This window comes from Aristolochia californica, unplaced genomic scaffold, assembly GCF_029961685.1.
Source record: "Aristolochia californica isolate CCGP_79_NKW_82.1479 unplaced genomic scaffold, dmAriCali1.0.hap1 SCAF_13, whole genome shotgun sequence".
NCBI classification, from domain to species: Eukaryota; Viridiplantae; Streptophyta; class Magnoliopsida; order Piperales; family Aristolochiaceae; genus Aristolochia; species Aristolochia californica.
This window is the reverse complement of record NW_027181804.1, coordinates 1,739,497-1,754,270: the sequence shown is the minus strand read 5'-3', so window position 1 is coordinate 1,754,270 and position 14,774 is coordinate 1,739,497. Positions and strand designations below refer to the sequence as shown.

Below are 14,774 nucleotides of genomic sequence, written 5' to 3'. Positions count from 1 at the left end.
CAGTAAGTTGGATGACTTAGCTGTTCACACAGACTATAGATTTATCTAGAATGTGGAAATAGTCAATGATTTGAAAAAAAACTCAGTTGAAGAAAGGAGGAGCGAGGGTGTAAGCATTAGTGCATTTTGTCCAGAGTTATCTTACCTCGATGTAGTTCTTCTCACTTTATCCTTCTGGGAAGAACATCATCGCGAGCCTCTGAAGCTAGCGAATAGCTTCCAGTGAACATCTTGTAATTATTCAATATGAAGTATACAACAAAGGAAGGTTAAATGTCAAATGACCGGAAGCAAGCATTCCATTGATCCATTCTAAGGATTGTACCCTAACCAAATAATAGTACCAATAAATGGTTAAAAACTTTGAGCAAAAGAGTCACAACCTCACATCCTGTATTATTGTCACTGCACGCCAAAACAAAAGCAAGATGTGAAGCACAAAACCACTTTTATGCAAAAGAATGTCAGTCAAGAGTGCAAAATGAACCCAGGTGTTAAAAGTAAGTAGAAGCATCCTTGAAGTGTAATGCAACCATATGTAAAACAGGTATCACAATATACCACCATACCGAAGTTACACTGTTATTAGAGTACAGAACCTATGCATAAGAAGCTACTTTAAAAATAGATCCTAGGCCTACAAACATGCTTACGAACATATCTCTGCATGAGTGAGTGTGAGCACCGTTTCGAGTAATGACTTCTTACTAAAACAACATGCTAATAATGCATTTAAGCTAAATGATTTCTATCGGCCCCTTTCAAAGCCAATACGTGTCCTCCCAGATCCTTCATGGCCCTCCCTAATCGAAGAGCCTGCACTTGCCTTCATGGTACCACCACTTCCAATCTTATCCATAGCCTTTTTACCCTTCTTCACCTCTGTCAAGAACTGGTCCAGACCAAAAGGATCAGGCTCTTCCACCTGTTTCTCAAACTCCACTGGCCTACCTCGTGGACCACTCCTCTCAGAGGCCCCTGTAAAGCTCTTATCAGGCTTAAATCGATCAGTCTTAAGAACCTTCTCCAGTTGCTCATCTGCTCCTCCGTACATGTCAGCATCAGCATCTCTTTTAGGCTTGTACAAACTGGACAGAGTAGACTGAGCCGTGAAAAGACCTTTGTCATAGATGTTGTACTGATCATCTGCAGCAAACCCAGACTCCATCCCTTTCTCCTGGTTAAACAGCCTCTGATCATACATGACCTCTCCAGAACGTCCTGCCCCAGTGCTAGCCATCCCAAGTGCAACCTTCTCACTAATATCCCGATCTCTATCTCTTGTAATCTTACTCTTCTTTCCCATAGCAGCATCTTTAGCCTCCAGCCTTCTCTCCCTTTCCCTCTCTCGACGCCTCTCCTCACGAATCTTTTCACGTTGCAGTCTCTCTTCTTTTTCCTCCTTTGTTTCCTTTGGCATCTCTCTCTCCCTGACCCTTTCATGATCTCCTTGCATCTCATCTGCATCAACCATGCTTCTCTCCGAAGGAACAGGAACAGCCGCAGGTGCAACACCACTGGTTCTCTCTGATCGAGCCTTCTGAGCCAATGCTCGCAACTCTTGCTCCTTCCTGTCCTTCTCTTTCAACAAGAGTTCTCTTTGGACCTTTGACCTCATGGCAACAGCTTCTCTAGCTTTCTGCTCAGCAACATATAATGCCTCTGAAAGCTTGGCAAAATTGTCATTTATCTGGACATCCTGAAGCCCTCTTCCATCTGCTGCAAGACGCTTGTCTAATGGGATTGTGTAACCTTTTGGATTTTTCCAATTAGAAATGCATGGCGGAATTTTCCAGTCTTGTTGATCCTTAACAGTGACTGGGCGAGGCGGAGAGTGCATAATTGTAACAGGCGGTGACCCAGATGCCTTTGGGACCCGCTTATGCTTGAACTTAGGTGGCTCAAGGGGGTCCTGTTGTGATCCTACCAAGTGAATAATCCTCTCACTAGACCCTGAATTGAATGCTGCTGACTGTTGAGAGGGCTTATATTTGATAAATTTTGACTCAGAAGATGGCTGTGGGACATTCTTTGGTTGTGCTGCACTCAGTCTAGTGTTGATAATTTTCTCCAAAGCAGCTTTTGTACGTTGTGTTGTTTCATCCACCTCTTTTTCAAAGTCTTCAGATTGTTCTCCTTCCTCTCTTAGAAATTTTGGTATAAGGTCCTTATGTTGTGTGTAAACAATCTTGGAAGCATTCTCATTCTGCTTAACGATGGCATCAAATGCAACATTCCCCTGGGAATCAACTGTAAGTGGGAGGATTTTGGAACCGGGCTTTTCATTCTTTCTGCCCATTCCAAGAGGGTATTGTGCAACATGAATTTCAGGGAAGGCACCACCGTCCCCAAAATCTTCAGGCTTTCGGGGCACAAATCCTGCTCGTTTTCCATATGGAGGAATTAGCTTGGTCTGGATGGTGGTGGACTGTGTGGACTCAGAGGCACTGAAGCGATCCTTGAACCATGGGTCATTTGAGTGGTCGTAGAATGATGCAGTTGTAGACTTTGGGGCTGGCAAAAGTTCCTTAAGAGCTGCCATTATGCACAGATAGGAAATGCACACTTAACACCACTAATCAGCCCTAGCAGTCTTGCAGAGGAAACTTACTTGACCTTTGTTATATTTTGATAACTTGCCGCTGCTTTTAATAAATCTTACTCTTTTTGGACTAAAAAAAAAACAATCTTCGTTGTTTATGTAGCTTACTGATCAGAAGCTTTATTCTGAATCTTGAGGTACCTATCCAAGAAAAAAAAACACAAAAATTTTCAAATACTAGAAACCAGTCAAAGGAAAGCACACCAGAAAATTTAAAAAAAAAAAAAGGAAAAAACTTTTTCAAACAAACAAAAGATAAATCTGTGACTTGACTTTATATCCTCTAATCTTGTCCTTATTTCTTTTTCTTCACACTTTGGGAAATTTTATACTAAATAATTCTGTACATCAATTCAATTCCTCTAATTCATTTAGTGAATTAATAACATGGTTGGAACATTAGTCAAGCTCTCATAATAGCAGCCAAGAAATGAGAGTTTTAGAATAATAAATACGTGGAAAAAATAATCCATCAGAACTGGGTCCACCAAATCTATGGAAAAGCCATGTAAAATAGTAGAAGAGTAAATCCATTCAGAAGAAGAAGAATGAATTTTAGTAATTACTCACTGCATATTTATTCCAAACTAAGCCAAATGAAATTCACAAACACTTCAAGATTCGATCAGTAAATGGTTTCAGACACTAGGTCATAATAGGACCTCCCGATCACCCAAATCACAAACTAAACGATTGGAACTTTTTCACATTCAACAAACAATTGAAGTACCTACTCCATATGCACTGACCAAATAAAAAATAAAAAAATATTCAGATTGGATCCTGGGGTAAGAGAATACCCCAATTAACATGAGGAAAGAGTGGTAAGCAGAAAACGCCATCTCCCGCGACAACGATTGTGCCGGGGAGAGGAGGGGAGAGAGAAGAAACCCCTTACAGAGATTGATGTAAAGCGAAACGTCGATCCAAGAGGAAACGAAATTGCTCAAATGCGAGACAAGGTTGGACGCCTCGTTCGATCGAGTGGATGCTTGAGGAGAAGAAATCAAAAACTGGTTCCTCGTCGGCGACAGCAACACTCTCGGATTAGGTTATTCGACGCGATGGGAGCCCGATACTCTTCCAGGGCTTTTCTCTCGCCGCACACCGCCCTTTTGGTGTACGTATGTGCACGGCTTCGCCAAAAGTCCGATGTCGAATCCGAGACCAAAGTCGGCTAGCGACATTAGTCTATATATAAATCAAACATTTCTTACAAAAAAAAACGATGAAAATATAATCTATAAACTATAAAAAATAATCCATTCAATTTAAATTAAAAAATAATAAATAACACGAAGATTTAGCAAAGCAGGGAAAATGAATCAATCTATTTAAGTAAATACGAAATAATTTTATTATTACTTGATCATAAAATTTTATTGAAATATATTAATCGATAAAATTAACAAAATTTTATAAAATTTCAATACTTGCATGAGCATATCGAGTGGTTGAACCAAAGAATTGACTAGAGCGATTAGAGTAAAAAGAAACCGGAGGATAAAATTCATCAATACAGATATCGAGGGCGGATTCAAACACACGACCAACCTGTTCTGATACCATATTGAAACCATTTGCACTAAAAGATCGACCTTTTAGATAAAGGGTAACATAAATATTAAAGACAGGCAACCAATTCCAACACTTAAAGTATAAGAGATCCACTTCGAAGTACGACCACCAACTCAATCACTTAACAGTTGTTTGCAAAGAAACATGCATGTTCACTATTGATCAGAGTGTGTAATGAAAGTAATTCACATTTGGTAGCAGTCCCAACTCTCAAAAAAAGTAGCAATCTAGGTTAACTACAATAGAATGCATGGAAAAGCTGAAGGAGATACATACAAAACAAATTTCTCTAATCAAAATCCAGCATTGATCTGAATCTCACTCTGAAGAGGCAACGAGAACACAGTATACTAAGTGAACCTTCTCATAACATTATCTGGTGAACCATTTGACTCTTTAGCATATTAAGTAACCAGACACCAATGTGAAGATTAACTTTCACAAATACAAATTATATTAGTTCATGTAAAAGTATCATCACTTGAGAAACCCTTGCTCCATACAAGCATGGCAAGCCGACTTGAGAGAATAATAACACTTTCCCTGCGGTGAAGTATAGCGCAATTCACGCTTTCCTTGTTTTAGGCCATACCATATCTTCCATCCGACAGCTAAAAGGTGCCTCTTTGCATTCAACCTCAAGTCTGTAGGCTTAATATCCCTAGGTGAGCCATCTTTTTGTTTCAATCTCCCCTCATGGTTGCAGTAATCTGTGATTGCTTGGGGGCAGAATTTTGATGTAATATCGACACTCAGAGAGTCATGTGAAGTCACACCCGCTTTGCATGGAGAAGTTTTCTGCTTGGCAATGAGATTTTTATCAACAATTCTGCGTTTTCTGGTCTCTAGTTGCTGCTTTGAGAACCCACATGTCACAGGACCATCCTGTTTTTGAACCTCCTCTGTGCCAGATCTTGATCTTGCAGGACGTAACTCTCCAGAAGTTGAAGTAGGACCATCCTGTTTTTGAACCACTTCTGTGCCAGATCTTGATCTTGCAGAACGTAACTCTCCAGAAGTTGAAGTTAACTTTTTGGCATCCTTTACTCTGACTGCCACTGTTGGAGAACTCTCCTGTCCAGAAATCCCCCCTGCAGAAGCCTCCAAGGCAACAACATATACTTCACAGGAAGCGTAATTATTTTTATCAGAGGAAGAAACGGCTGAACAGGGCACCACTCCCATTTCCTTGGTGTTAAATTGAATATTGGCAGTAGGGAACTCGTTTGGATGGCTATCATCTTCCATAATAAGATTTAGCGCAGGTTTCAGCACTTCAAAAGCATTGACTGCAGGACAGGAATTAGATTTCGTTTCATCCCATTGGAACCCATTCATGTGTGTAAGAAACTCATTAGTTGCTCCACTATCAGCCATTTGGTGAATGATATCCCAGACGCCATAATCCTCAACATCTAATGCACCATAAATATCATTTGGTACTGAAGTGACAGACTTTGGATCAGACAGATCAGAAGAAAGAGCATCAACAGAAGAGAACATCTCCAGATCAATGGGTGAATCACGAAAATCAAACCCCAATATGCCATCCTTAATCTGAATGATACCCTCTAAGCTAAAACTATCCCTGCAGGGTTCAAGAGTACCCAACAAACCAAAGTTTAAGGAACTTTCACAAACAATGGCATTTGGATCAGAAGTGATATCCAAAGATGGTACTTTGACTTTTTTTTCTGGCCCAATGCCTACAGCTGCCAACTTATTGCAACACCCAGCCTCTTCAAAGTCATGACAGAACTCATGGCACAAATCCTCCTCAAGAAGACTAACAACATCTTCTGTGCTGGAAATTGAAGCTGATGTAACCCTATCTCGCCTTGGTTGTTGAGAAACATGTGACATTGGGACACTTACTAGTCCATCTTCATCAGTATTAGAGCCTCCGAGTTGTACTTTATTGGTTTTTCTTCTTTTATGCACTTGGTTAGTCGAATATTGTCTGCCTAAACAGCCAAAAACCATCTTAATCTTTCTATCTTGTCCATCTTCATCAGTATTAGAGCCCTCAAGTGGTACTTCACTTGATTTTCTTCTTTCCTTCACTTGGTTAGACGAATCTATTCTGTCTAAACAACCCATAATTACTGCATTCCTTGAGTTAGTTCTGATTCCCTCTACTAAAATTTGGCCAAAGTAGACAGGGTTTGACGTAATAGATGAGGTCAGAAACCAGTAAGAAATGCGGACCACCACAAGCCTCTGAGCACACACTGAAATGGAAGACACATATACAGTTATAACAATGAAGCAAAAAAAGGGGACAGTGTAAAAAAACATGCAAAGCAAACAAATTAATTTAAAACAAGATGACAATCAAAACTTTGATGCCCCAAAATTCATTTCAACAGTAAAACTCAACCCTTTCTTGCCCTTTTTACTTTCTATTGTATCCATAGGTTTACTGACATCTTACTATGTAGTGTAACAAATAGCGTTCCTACTGCAACAGGTTTGGATGTCAATGCGTTTCACTCCAAGTCCAGGAAAAGGTTAAGGCTTCTCAATGGAACCATCCCTGCATCTTGATGCAACTATCTGCTTTTATACACTGCTTTTGGTTGCTTTACTTTTGAAGCTATTTCTACTGTTTAACACTTTCAATTGCCATTTTTTTACAGGTAATCATGTCACTGCACATCACATCGATAGTTGGATACATCCCCCGAGAAAAGTTCAGGATGATAAGTTTCCAGTGGTATCTTAACAGATCTTATTATCTGGGTTATGTTGCCACAGCAACCTGCATCTTCTTGTTTCCTTGCAATCTTCATTATTATCATCCTAACAAACAACAAATATAACTAAAGAAACATAGAAAAAGGAAATGTAGGTCAACATTCATCTCGTACCCACTTCTTGTATCTAAATATGTATCACTTAACTGCAAAGTAAAAAAGAAAAGCACAAAGTTCGGCCTTCTGCAGATCTTGGTTTCTCAATTTTGTTGGGAATAAGAAAGAATGTGATACAAAGAAGAATGGTGGCTGATTACGTAACACTCTACGCTTATCATACCAACTTCTTTCAGATTCACGTTGAACATCATCCGTGATCAGGAAACATAAAACACCCATATATTTTTCTCTGTTTCTAACTAAAAAGGACTCCTCTTTAAGCTTAAACAACGATGAATTATAGTCGAACCCGTCAAAATTTCAGAAAAATATCCCCAAATTATGATGGAGTGAGAAAAATAGCATCGGAACTTCATAAATCAAGCTAGGAAACTGCCTAAAATCAAACACAAAAAAGCAAAAAACACATCATATTCGAAAAAGATCAACACATAGAAACAAATCACAGATGACAGATCCCCAGATCAGGACGGACATATTACCATACCATCAATAGTTAAGTAATCAAGCCACAAATACGACAATAACGAACAAAAAGAAGAAGAAGAAGAAGATAACAACCTGCCGCAAAACACACTTGAAATTCGAACGAGAACAACATGCAAAAAAAAAAAAATAACGAGAAAACTAACGAAATAGTCAACCCCAAAAGACAAAAACATGAACAGCAACCAGATGAAAAAGATAAACACAGATGACAAAGACATGCATGCAAAACCAAACTAAAGAACGACTCGTTTAAGGAGAGAACTTGCGGGAAAAGAAGAAGGGGCGATTCATACATACCTGGAGCTTCTTTACAGTGTCGTGCTTTTCGTCTACTTTCGCCCGCGCTTCATATTCTCCGTAACGTCTGCAGAAGCGCCGAGCGAAGAGAAGTGACAAGAGTAAGCTCAAATAGGAAACGTTTGGGTAGTTCAAGAGAGAAAAGGAAGGGTCCCACGGGGATTCTCAAGCAGACCAACCTCGTGCTAAACTTGTGCTCCACGCCCTAATATTAATATCTCATTTCGCGGTGGCATTTGAGTAAATTTGTTCCCATTAATTACATTTACGGGGGGTTAGTGCACCTGACTCAGGACATTATCTTTTACGCGCATTACGCAATTCATGTCCTGATGTAGTGCCAAAATTCATGTCATGTACATGAAGATACATGACTCAAGAGTTCATGTCTCAAGAGTAACGGGCGGAAAGTGTTTTCTGCCCGATTTTGAGAATCATCTACATGACTCTCGCGCGGGCTCTCTCTCGGCGAGCAGGGCTGTCTATCGGGGCTCTCTCTACCGCACACCCTCTTTGCCATTTCATTCCCACAGCCCTCTCTCGGTGTTGCCGCAACCCTCTCTCAGTGTTGCCCGTTGTTGCCTACTAGCCCGTCCCCGTCGCCATCGTTCGTTGCCCTCTGGCTCGCAGTTGAGGAAGACGACGATGGTTTAATTTTTCCTAAGTTAGGAAAACTTAAACTATCTTCATAAAAATTATTAATTTATAATTTTTATTTATAAAATAATTATTTTTATTTATCTAATATATATTATTTATAATTACTATATTAAAATAGTGATTTAATAGTCATAATTAAAATATTATTAAAAAAATATTTGATAAATTATTTTTGGCATAATTATCCAATTGTTATAGTTAATTAAACCAATAGTTTTAAAATTTGTGATAATATATTATTAATTAATAATACATAAAATATATTATGTACAAATATATAGTGTGTTAAAGTTATGATTAAATCAAATTTTCTCTTAAATTATTCATTTTTAGGTTAAAGTATATCATATGTTATTAATAAATTAATAACTCAATGTATTACTTTCGTTTTTGTTATTTATAATGTTATTTATTTATTATTTTTAATTAATCATGTAAGTATTTCGTTGGCTCATGTAATTACCGTATTAATGCACAATAAAATATCTAATTCAATTAATAAATATATTAATATATTTAATTATACATTAAATAACTTATTCGTGTAGTAATAATGGTTGTTTTACCTAATTTGGGGTTTAAGGATTATATTATAATGAAGTGCACTGTAAAGGTTTAGAGATTCTCTTGTTTTTTATGTTTTTCTCATGTTGGGGCACTAACACCGAAAACTGTTTTCCAATGCACATGAAGTCGTTAACACTAACACCAAGTGCGAAGATGATCTTCATGTTGGACATGAACTTGATCTTCAAGAATCCATTTTGGGCACTAACCCTCCCTTATCCATGATTCCATACATTTTTTATAAATAAAAATAAAAATATAATTTAACAATTAATTTTAAAAAATAATATTTAAATAAAATTGGGTTTATCATATTTATTTTTTAGAAACAAATATGAAAGTGACCTATCTCTCCGTGTAATTCTTTATTTATTATTGTGCTACATCTAATCCTTTTACTGACCTCCTTGGATGTGATTTGATAGAAAAATACTCTTTCCCCCATTGGAGCTAGCTTGAAAACTGCAGTTATCTTATCCTAGACCTTCTTCAATTCTTTCGCACTTGTGCTCAAGTCCAGCCCTGCCGCCAATAAATCCTCCAATTACGACTACAGTCAATTGTTCCTCCGTACTCTGCACTAAATCCTCCTCTATGGCTATATGATGTAGAGAGGAAACCAAACTGAGCACTGCAGTGTCATCTGTGACTGGTTCGGTTTCAACAAAAGAAGTTCCTGCAGAATTTTCATTCTCCTTCTCCTCCGTCCCAGTGGCCTAGCAGATTTCATGGTCATCTCCCACTCGTCGCCGTCCACCTTTCTGGTCCTCACAAAATTCTTTGCAATCACCCCATTTGTAGTTTGCACTAGCTCAACGCTTCAGGGCTTCACTGCACTGATTCAGATACGCTTGACGAATTCTGAAATATTATACTAGACGAGATCTGATTGAGAATATGGAGCAGAAGGATCCCTGTTGCAGTTCGCCATTCTCGAGAGAAGAAGAAGATCTGTTTTACCCTACCTGATATGGGCGAAAAGAAATCTGAAAGGGAAGGGGACCCCTTCTTGAGACACTGGGCCTCCTTATAAGGAAGCCCAAACAACTAAGACCCGACTCTGTGTCAGGTGCAGATTGGCTCGTCTGTAGATATTTACAGACGGGAATAGCAGAAGCTGTAGAGGCGAGCAAACAACAGTCAACTAGAGAGACGAGAGAGCGGAAAAAATATCATTTCCGACAGAGAACGAGAGCTTTGTTGGTTTCTTGCTGAACACTCTCCTCTTTTTTACAGTGGCGGAAAGGTGTGGTGAAAAGATCTCTAAAACATGTTTAATGGAGTTGGCGAACAGATCCAGCAATTCATAGCTGCTTCCACCACAGCCATCCCGCTGCATCTCCCTCTCTCCCTCCCCCTCCATGTCTCCCCATCCATCTTCCCCGGATACAATTCCGCCGTCATCGATGCCCCCCCGCATCCAGTTCTCCGGTCCCACCTCTTTCACGGTCTGCCGGTTCAAGAGAACAATTCCCAGGAAGAGAAACAGGAGGAAGAAGAGTCTAGCAGGAGTATAGATCTTGAACGAGACCGGTCTGTGTCAGATCCGAAAGGCCGATGGTTGGAAGAAGAGTCGCTAGGAGTGATGAGGGTCAGATCTGGTATGGAGGGTGGTTTTCCTGATTCTATTATTTCGAGGTAGTTCTGTCATCTGTCTTCTCTTGTTTTATGTCTTCCTGTGGGTAGAACATAGAAAGCTAAATGATTAAGTTAAAAAAAAAAAAATTGGTGAAGGAAAACTGAATTTTGGGTTAATCAGCTCTGAAGTAATAACAGCTTCTCCAAGCATCATGTTTCAGCTACTTGTTCAGCTGTTTGAAGCCAGTAATGGAGAAAGGGAAACCGTCACGTTGAAAACACAATTAATATGTTTTGATAGATAAGCAATAAGAACAGATAAGGTCTGTCTGATATCTGTGTGGTATTCCGCAGGAAACTTTGCGAAGCTGGATTTAACAGGTTGGCTGAAAATTACCAAGAGACAATTGAAGGAGGCGTGTGCAAGTACAACAAGAAGCTTGACAGTCGCAAGGAGGCGGTAGCAACCAAAGAAGGAGAAACAAAACTGGGCGGTCTGAGTTTGGAAGAATATTCCGGCGATGAAACTCCGGAGAATGTGTCAATGGAAATTAGTAATCCCGCTACGGCGAAGAAGAGAAAGAGAAGCCAAAATTTGGAGAAGATGAAGGCAGTATGTGAAGAAATTGTCCAGAATCTCATCACCCAACAAGAAGAACTGCACAGGAAGCTTCTTGAGGACATGGAGAAAAGAGAGGCCGAGAGAGTTGCACGGGAAGACGCTTTGAGAATGCAAGAGATCGCAAGGCTAGACAGCGAGATTGAAATCAGGGCACAAGAGCAAGTCCTCGCTTGTACCAGAGAGGCCACAATAATTGAGCTCCTGAAAAGATTTACATCTACCCAACATCAGAACCAACACGATCAATCTGCAAGAGCGAACAATGTAGCCGCCACCCAAAACAACTCCAAAACACCCGCTTCATCTTCCACCTCTCCACATCGAAACTCAACCTCCGTCCCTCACCTTCCATCTCCCACTCATCCTGACAACACCGAAACACCCAACAGCAACAGCTTTAAAAACCAAATCACACCATCCCTTGCAGGCCAATCAACAAACATCAGTTCTGCCCCAAGAAGTACTACTACAAACGAACCGGGAAGAAGATGGCCAAAAGCTGAAGTATACTCACTGATCAGCCTCAGATGCAGCCTTTTCAAAACCTCAGAAGACAAAACCAGTAAGGTCTCCCTCTGGGAGAGGATATCCCAGAAAATGACCGAACTGGGCTACAACAGGAGTGCAAAGCGGTGCAAGGAGAAGTGGGAAAACATCAACAAATACTTCAAGAAAACTAAAGACACTACTAAGAAGCGGTCCCCGGCCGCCAAAACCTGCCCTTATTTCCACGAACTGAGCCGCCTGTACAACCAAGGAGTTCTCCTCCTCAACCAGGACGTACCGGAAAACAGCTCGAAGTCGCCGGGAAACCAGACGGAGTCGTCCCAGGGTGGTTACCTCGAAGACACAGTGCATGTTGGCGAGAATGACAGCAACGCGAACGCGGTGTTTCGTGTCGAATGCTGAGACACCAGCACGGTCCATCACGTTAAGTGGGCCCACATGAATTAACATCTCAGCCGTTGATTGTCACAGAGCGGATCAGAGCCTTCCGTCACTCTAAATAAAATCGTCGTTGTCGTCTTTTCCATTTTTTTGTAATAAACTGAGGTGATTAGCTGTAATGATCATTCTTCGGGCCCACTTGAAATCAATGATCACCACCGTCTATTAATGTGAGAAAACGTTAAAAGTTTCTGTTCTGTGGGGGCCCATTGGAGCAGATTCACAGGGATGGCAGGAAGGGTACGTCAGCAGAGAGGGAAATAATTGCGGGAGGAGGCGGCAGTGGCATGGTATGGTAAATAAGAGAGGAATGGTGTCGAGATTGCGGGACTCGTTTTTGGCCGCTTCGATGTGATCGGATGTTGGCACTGAAAGCGCTGTGCGTCGTCACGCGGACGTGAAAGACAGAATTTTTCTGCCATGGCGTCGTGTGGGTTTCTTTCTTAATCCGGACAAAGTGGGCCCTTTGAGAATTTCTAGGTCCGGAGATCTCATTGGAAGTGAAAGAGCCATCGGTCTTGATTTTTTTATCCAACTCTAAGAATGGACGGTCGGGATTGCTGTTTCGGATTTATCGCGTTGTCTTTTGCAAGGGGTCGACATATCGCTTTTCGAGTATGTAGTCGACGCCCTATAATCAAAAACGTGTCGGCCATATCGGTTAAGTATTTGACACTAATAATAGTATCAACCTTACACCGATACGGTTTATTAGTGCATTTTCTAGTAGAAATACGTTTTTTAGAGACCCTTATATTCCTTATAAATATTTTTTCAGCTGAAAATTTTTTTGAATAATTATTTGACAATTGATGTTGTAATATTTCACCGCAAGGTATTTTTTATAAAAATATATATATAATATTTTATTTTAATTAAAATTTATCAATAAGTATTATAATGTAAGGGATTGATTATTAATTTTTATTTATTTTCTTGGAACATGTATTAATGGGTTCATTTAATTTTCCTTTAAAATTTTTAAAATTTTCCATATAATTTCCTGGTAAGGCACTAAATGGATTTTATATGAAGGTTTCTTGAAAATATATATCCTGGGAAAATCATTTCTCCTTTTTTGGGATATAAATTTCTAACTAGAGACATGTTAAAGGATAATCCCACATACATGACCCAAATTTAACATGGTATCATATCAAGGTTCTCATATGTGGGCATCCACAAAAAATTATCCACGTGAGGGCCTCCACCCAAATTATTCATGTGCCTACAAGTGAAAGGGAGTGTTAAAGGATAATCCCACATATATTAGTGAGTATAAGGATATTGTATTTATTAGCAGAGATAAAAGGTTTCCTAGGTGGCTAATCATTTTGGGATAAGTCTTCGACCCAAATTTAACATAAGGGGCCTAAGTATGAAGCTTACATTGACATACCAAATATGTATAGGATATCAATAAATATGTATCAAAACTTTGGCATGGGGTACCATCAGAACGTAACTCTAATCAGGACATAACTCTAACAATACCCTCAAATTATAATTTTTTTTTATGAATCTAAGTAAAGATCCTCCTAAAAAATAAAAAATTGAGTGCCAAAATTTTTGGTTTTGCATGTGAGCAGATCTGAATCTAATAATCAGGTCTGACCTAAAAATCACTATTTTCTTATTTTTTTTTATTTCCACACTAAAGTCAAATTTTGGTGTTTATTTAAGTATATTATTACTTAATATTTTTTAAATAAATTAAAATTATTAAATTTCAGGGCTTACAGTTTATATGTATATTATAGTTGTTTTTATTTTATTATTGATTTCTTACTTGATATTATTATAAGACAAGTAAATATTTGATTATGATAAAAATAAATTATCTTGGCCTTTGGGTCAATTTATAAGTATCATAATAATTAAAACATAAGCATTGACTTTTATTTTTAAATCATATTAATGATATTTTTTAAAAAATTAAGATGACAAAATGATGAGAGTAATATTGCTATCATTCTACTCTCTCTATGGTTTATTTAGCTTTGTTTTGGCGATACTAAGCGAGGTCAGAAAAGAGGTCGGACTCAAGTTTAATCAACTTTGATTTCACACTTTTTTTAAAAATATATTAAACTATTTATAAAAATATATTTATTTAATCATAATTATAATCGTTAAATGAAAAAAGTTCTATTTTTTTGGATAAGAGTCCGCCATTTTAAAGTTGGCTTCAATTCTTATAGGGTATGTTTGGAACCCTTATAAAAGAAAAAGAGAATTTGACTATTATTATTTAAAAAATAGTAAAAAATAAAAAATGATAAAAAATAAATTTATACTAACTATTTTCTGGAATAATAATAATTAAATTATTATTTTATTTTATTTTCCATGAGGTTCTAAACAAACCCTTAGGGTCCTAGTTATCCATTCCTGGTCCAGTTGGCTCTGACCCGAACCGGACCCGAAAAACACTCTACCGCCCTACAGGTCGCTGGAAATCGTCTTCACTTACTGTACTAGTGGAGCTGTTAATCCATCTTCTTTACTGCCGTTGTTTTCTCCTTAATCTCTCAAGCGGAAAACACATATTAGATGC

General features: G+C 38.7%; 2 protein-coding genes across 3 annotated transcripts; one reads left to right on the top strand and one right to left on the bottom strand.

Moving 5' to 3' along the window:
- Positions 1-516: 516 nt before the first annotated feature.
- On the bottom strand, positions 517-3,744 carry LOC137948767 (SNW/SKI-interacting protein A-like). Of its 2 annotated transcripts, none has more exons than XM_068794929.1 (2): positions 3,403-3,744; positions 517-2,743 (listed from the first exon to the last, which is right to left on the bottom strand). In XM_068794929.1, the coding sequence occupies exon 2, from the start codon at positions 2,540-2,542 to the stop codon at positions 749-751; it is 1,794 nt and encodes a 597-aa protein (XP_068651030.1). In that variant the 5' UTR covers positions 2,543-2,743; positions 3,403-3,744; the 3' UTR covers positions 517-748. The 2 variants fall into 2 exon arrangements, with proteins under 2 accessions (XP_068651030.1, XP_068651031.1); XM_068794930.1 differs by having other exon boundaries at positions 3,501-3,744.
- Positions 3,745-9,566: 5,822 nt separating this feature from the next.
- Positions 9,567-12,414, top strand: LOC137948206 (trihelix transcription factor GTL2-like). Its single transcript, XM_068794206.1, has 2 exons — positions 9,567-10,707; positions 11,002-12,414. Exons 1-2 carry the CDS (start codon positions 10,340-10,342, stop codon positions 12,176-12,178), a joined length of 1,545 nt encoding a protein of 514 aa, XP_068650307.1. The 5' UTR covers positions 9,567-10,339; the 3' UTR covers positions 12,179-12,414.
- Positions 12,415-14,774: the final 2,360 nt, after the last annotated feature.

Coding starts and splice junctions, on each gene's coding strand:
- LOC137948767 (XM_068794929.1), bottom strand. CDS start 2,542: ATGGCAGCTCTTAAGGAACTTTTGCCAGCCCCAAAGTCTACAACTGCA.
- LOC137948206 (XM_068794206.1), top strand. CDS start 10,340: ATGTTTAATGGAGTTGGCGAACAGATCCAGCAATTCATAGCTGCTTCC. Junction 10,708..11,001: donor CCTGATTCTATTATTTCGAG/GTAGTTCTGTCA, acceptor GGTATTCCGCAG/GAAACTTTGCGAAGCTGGAT.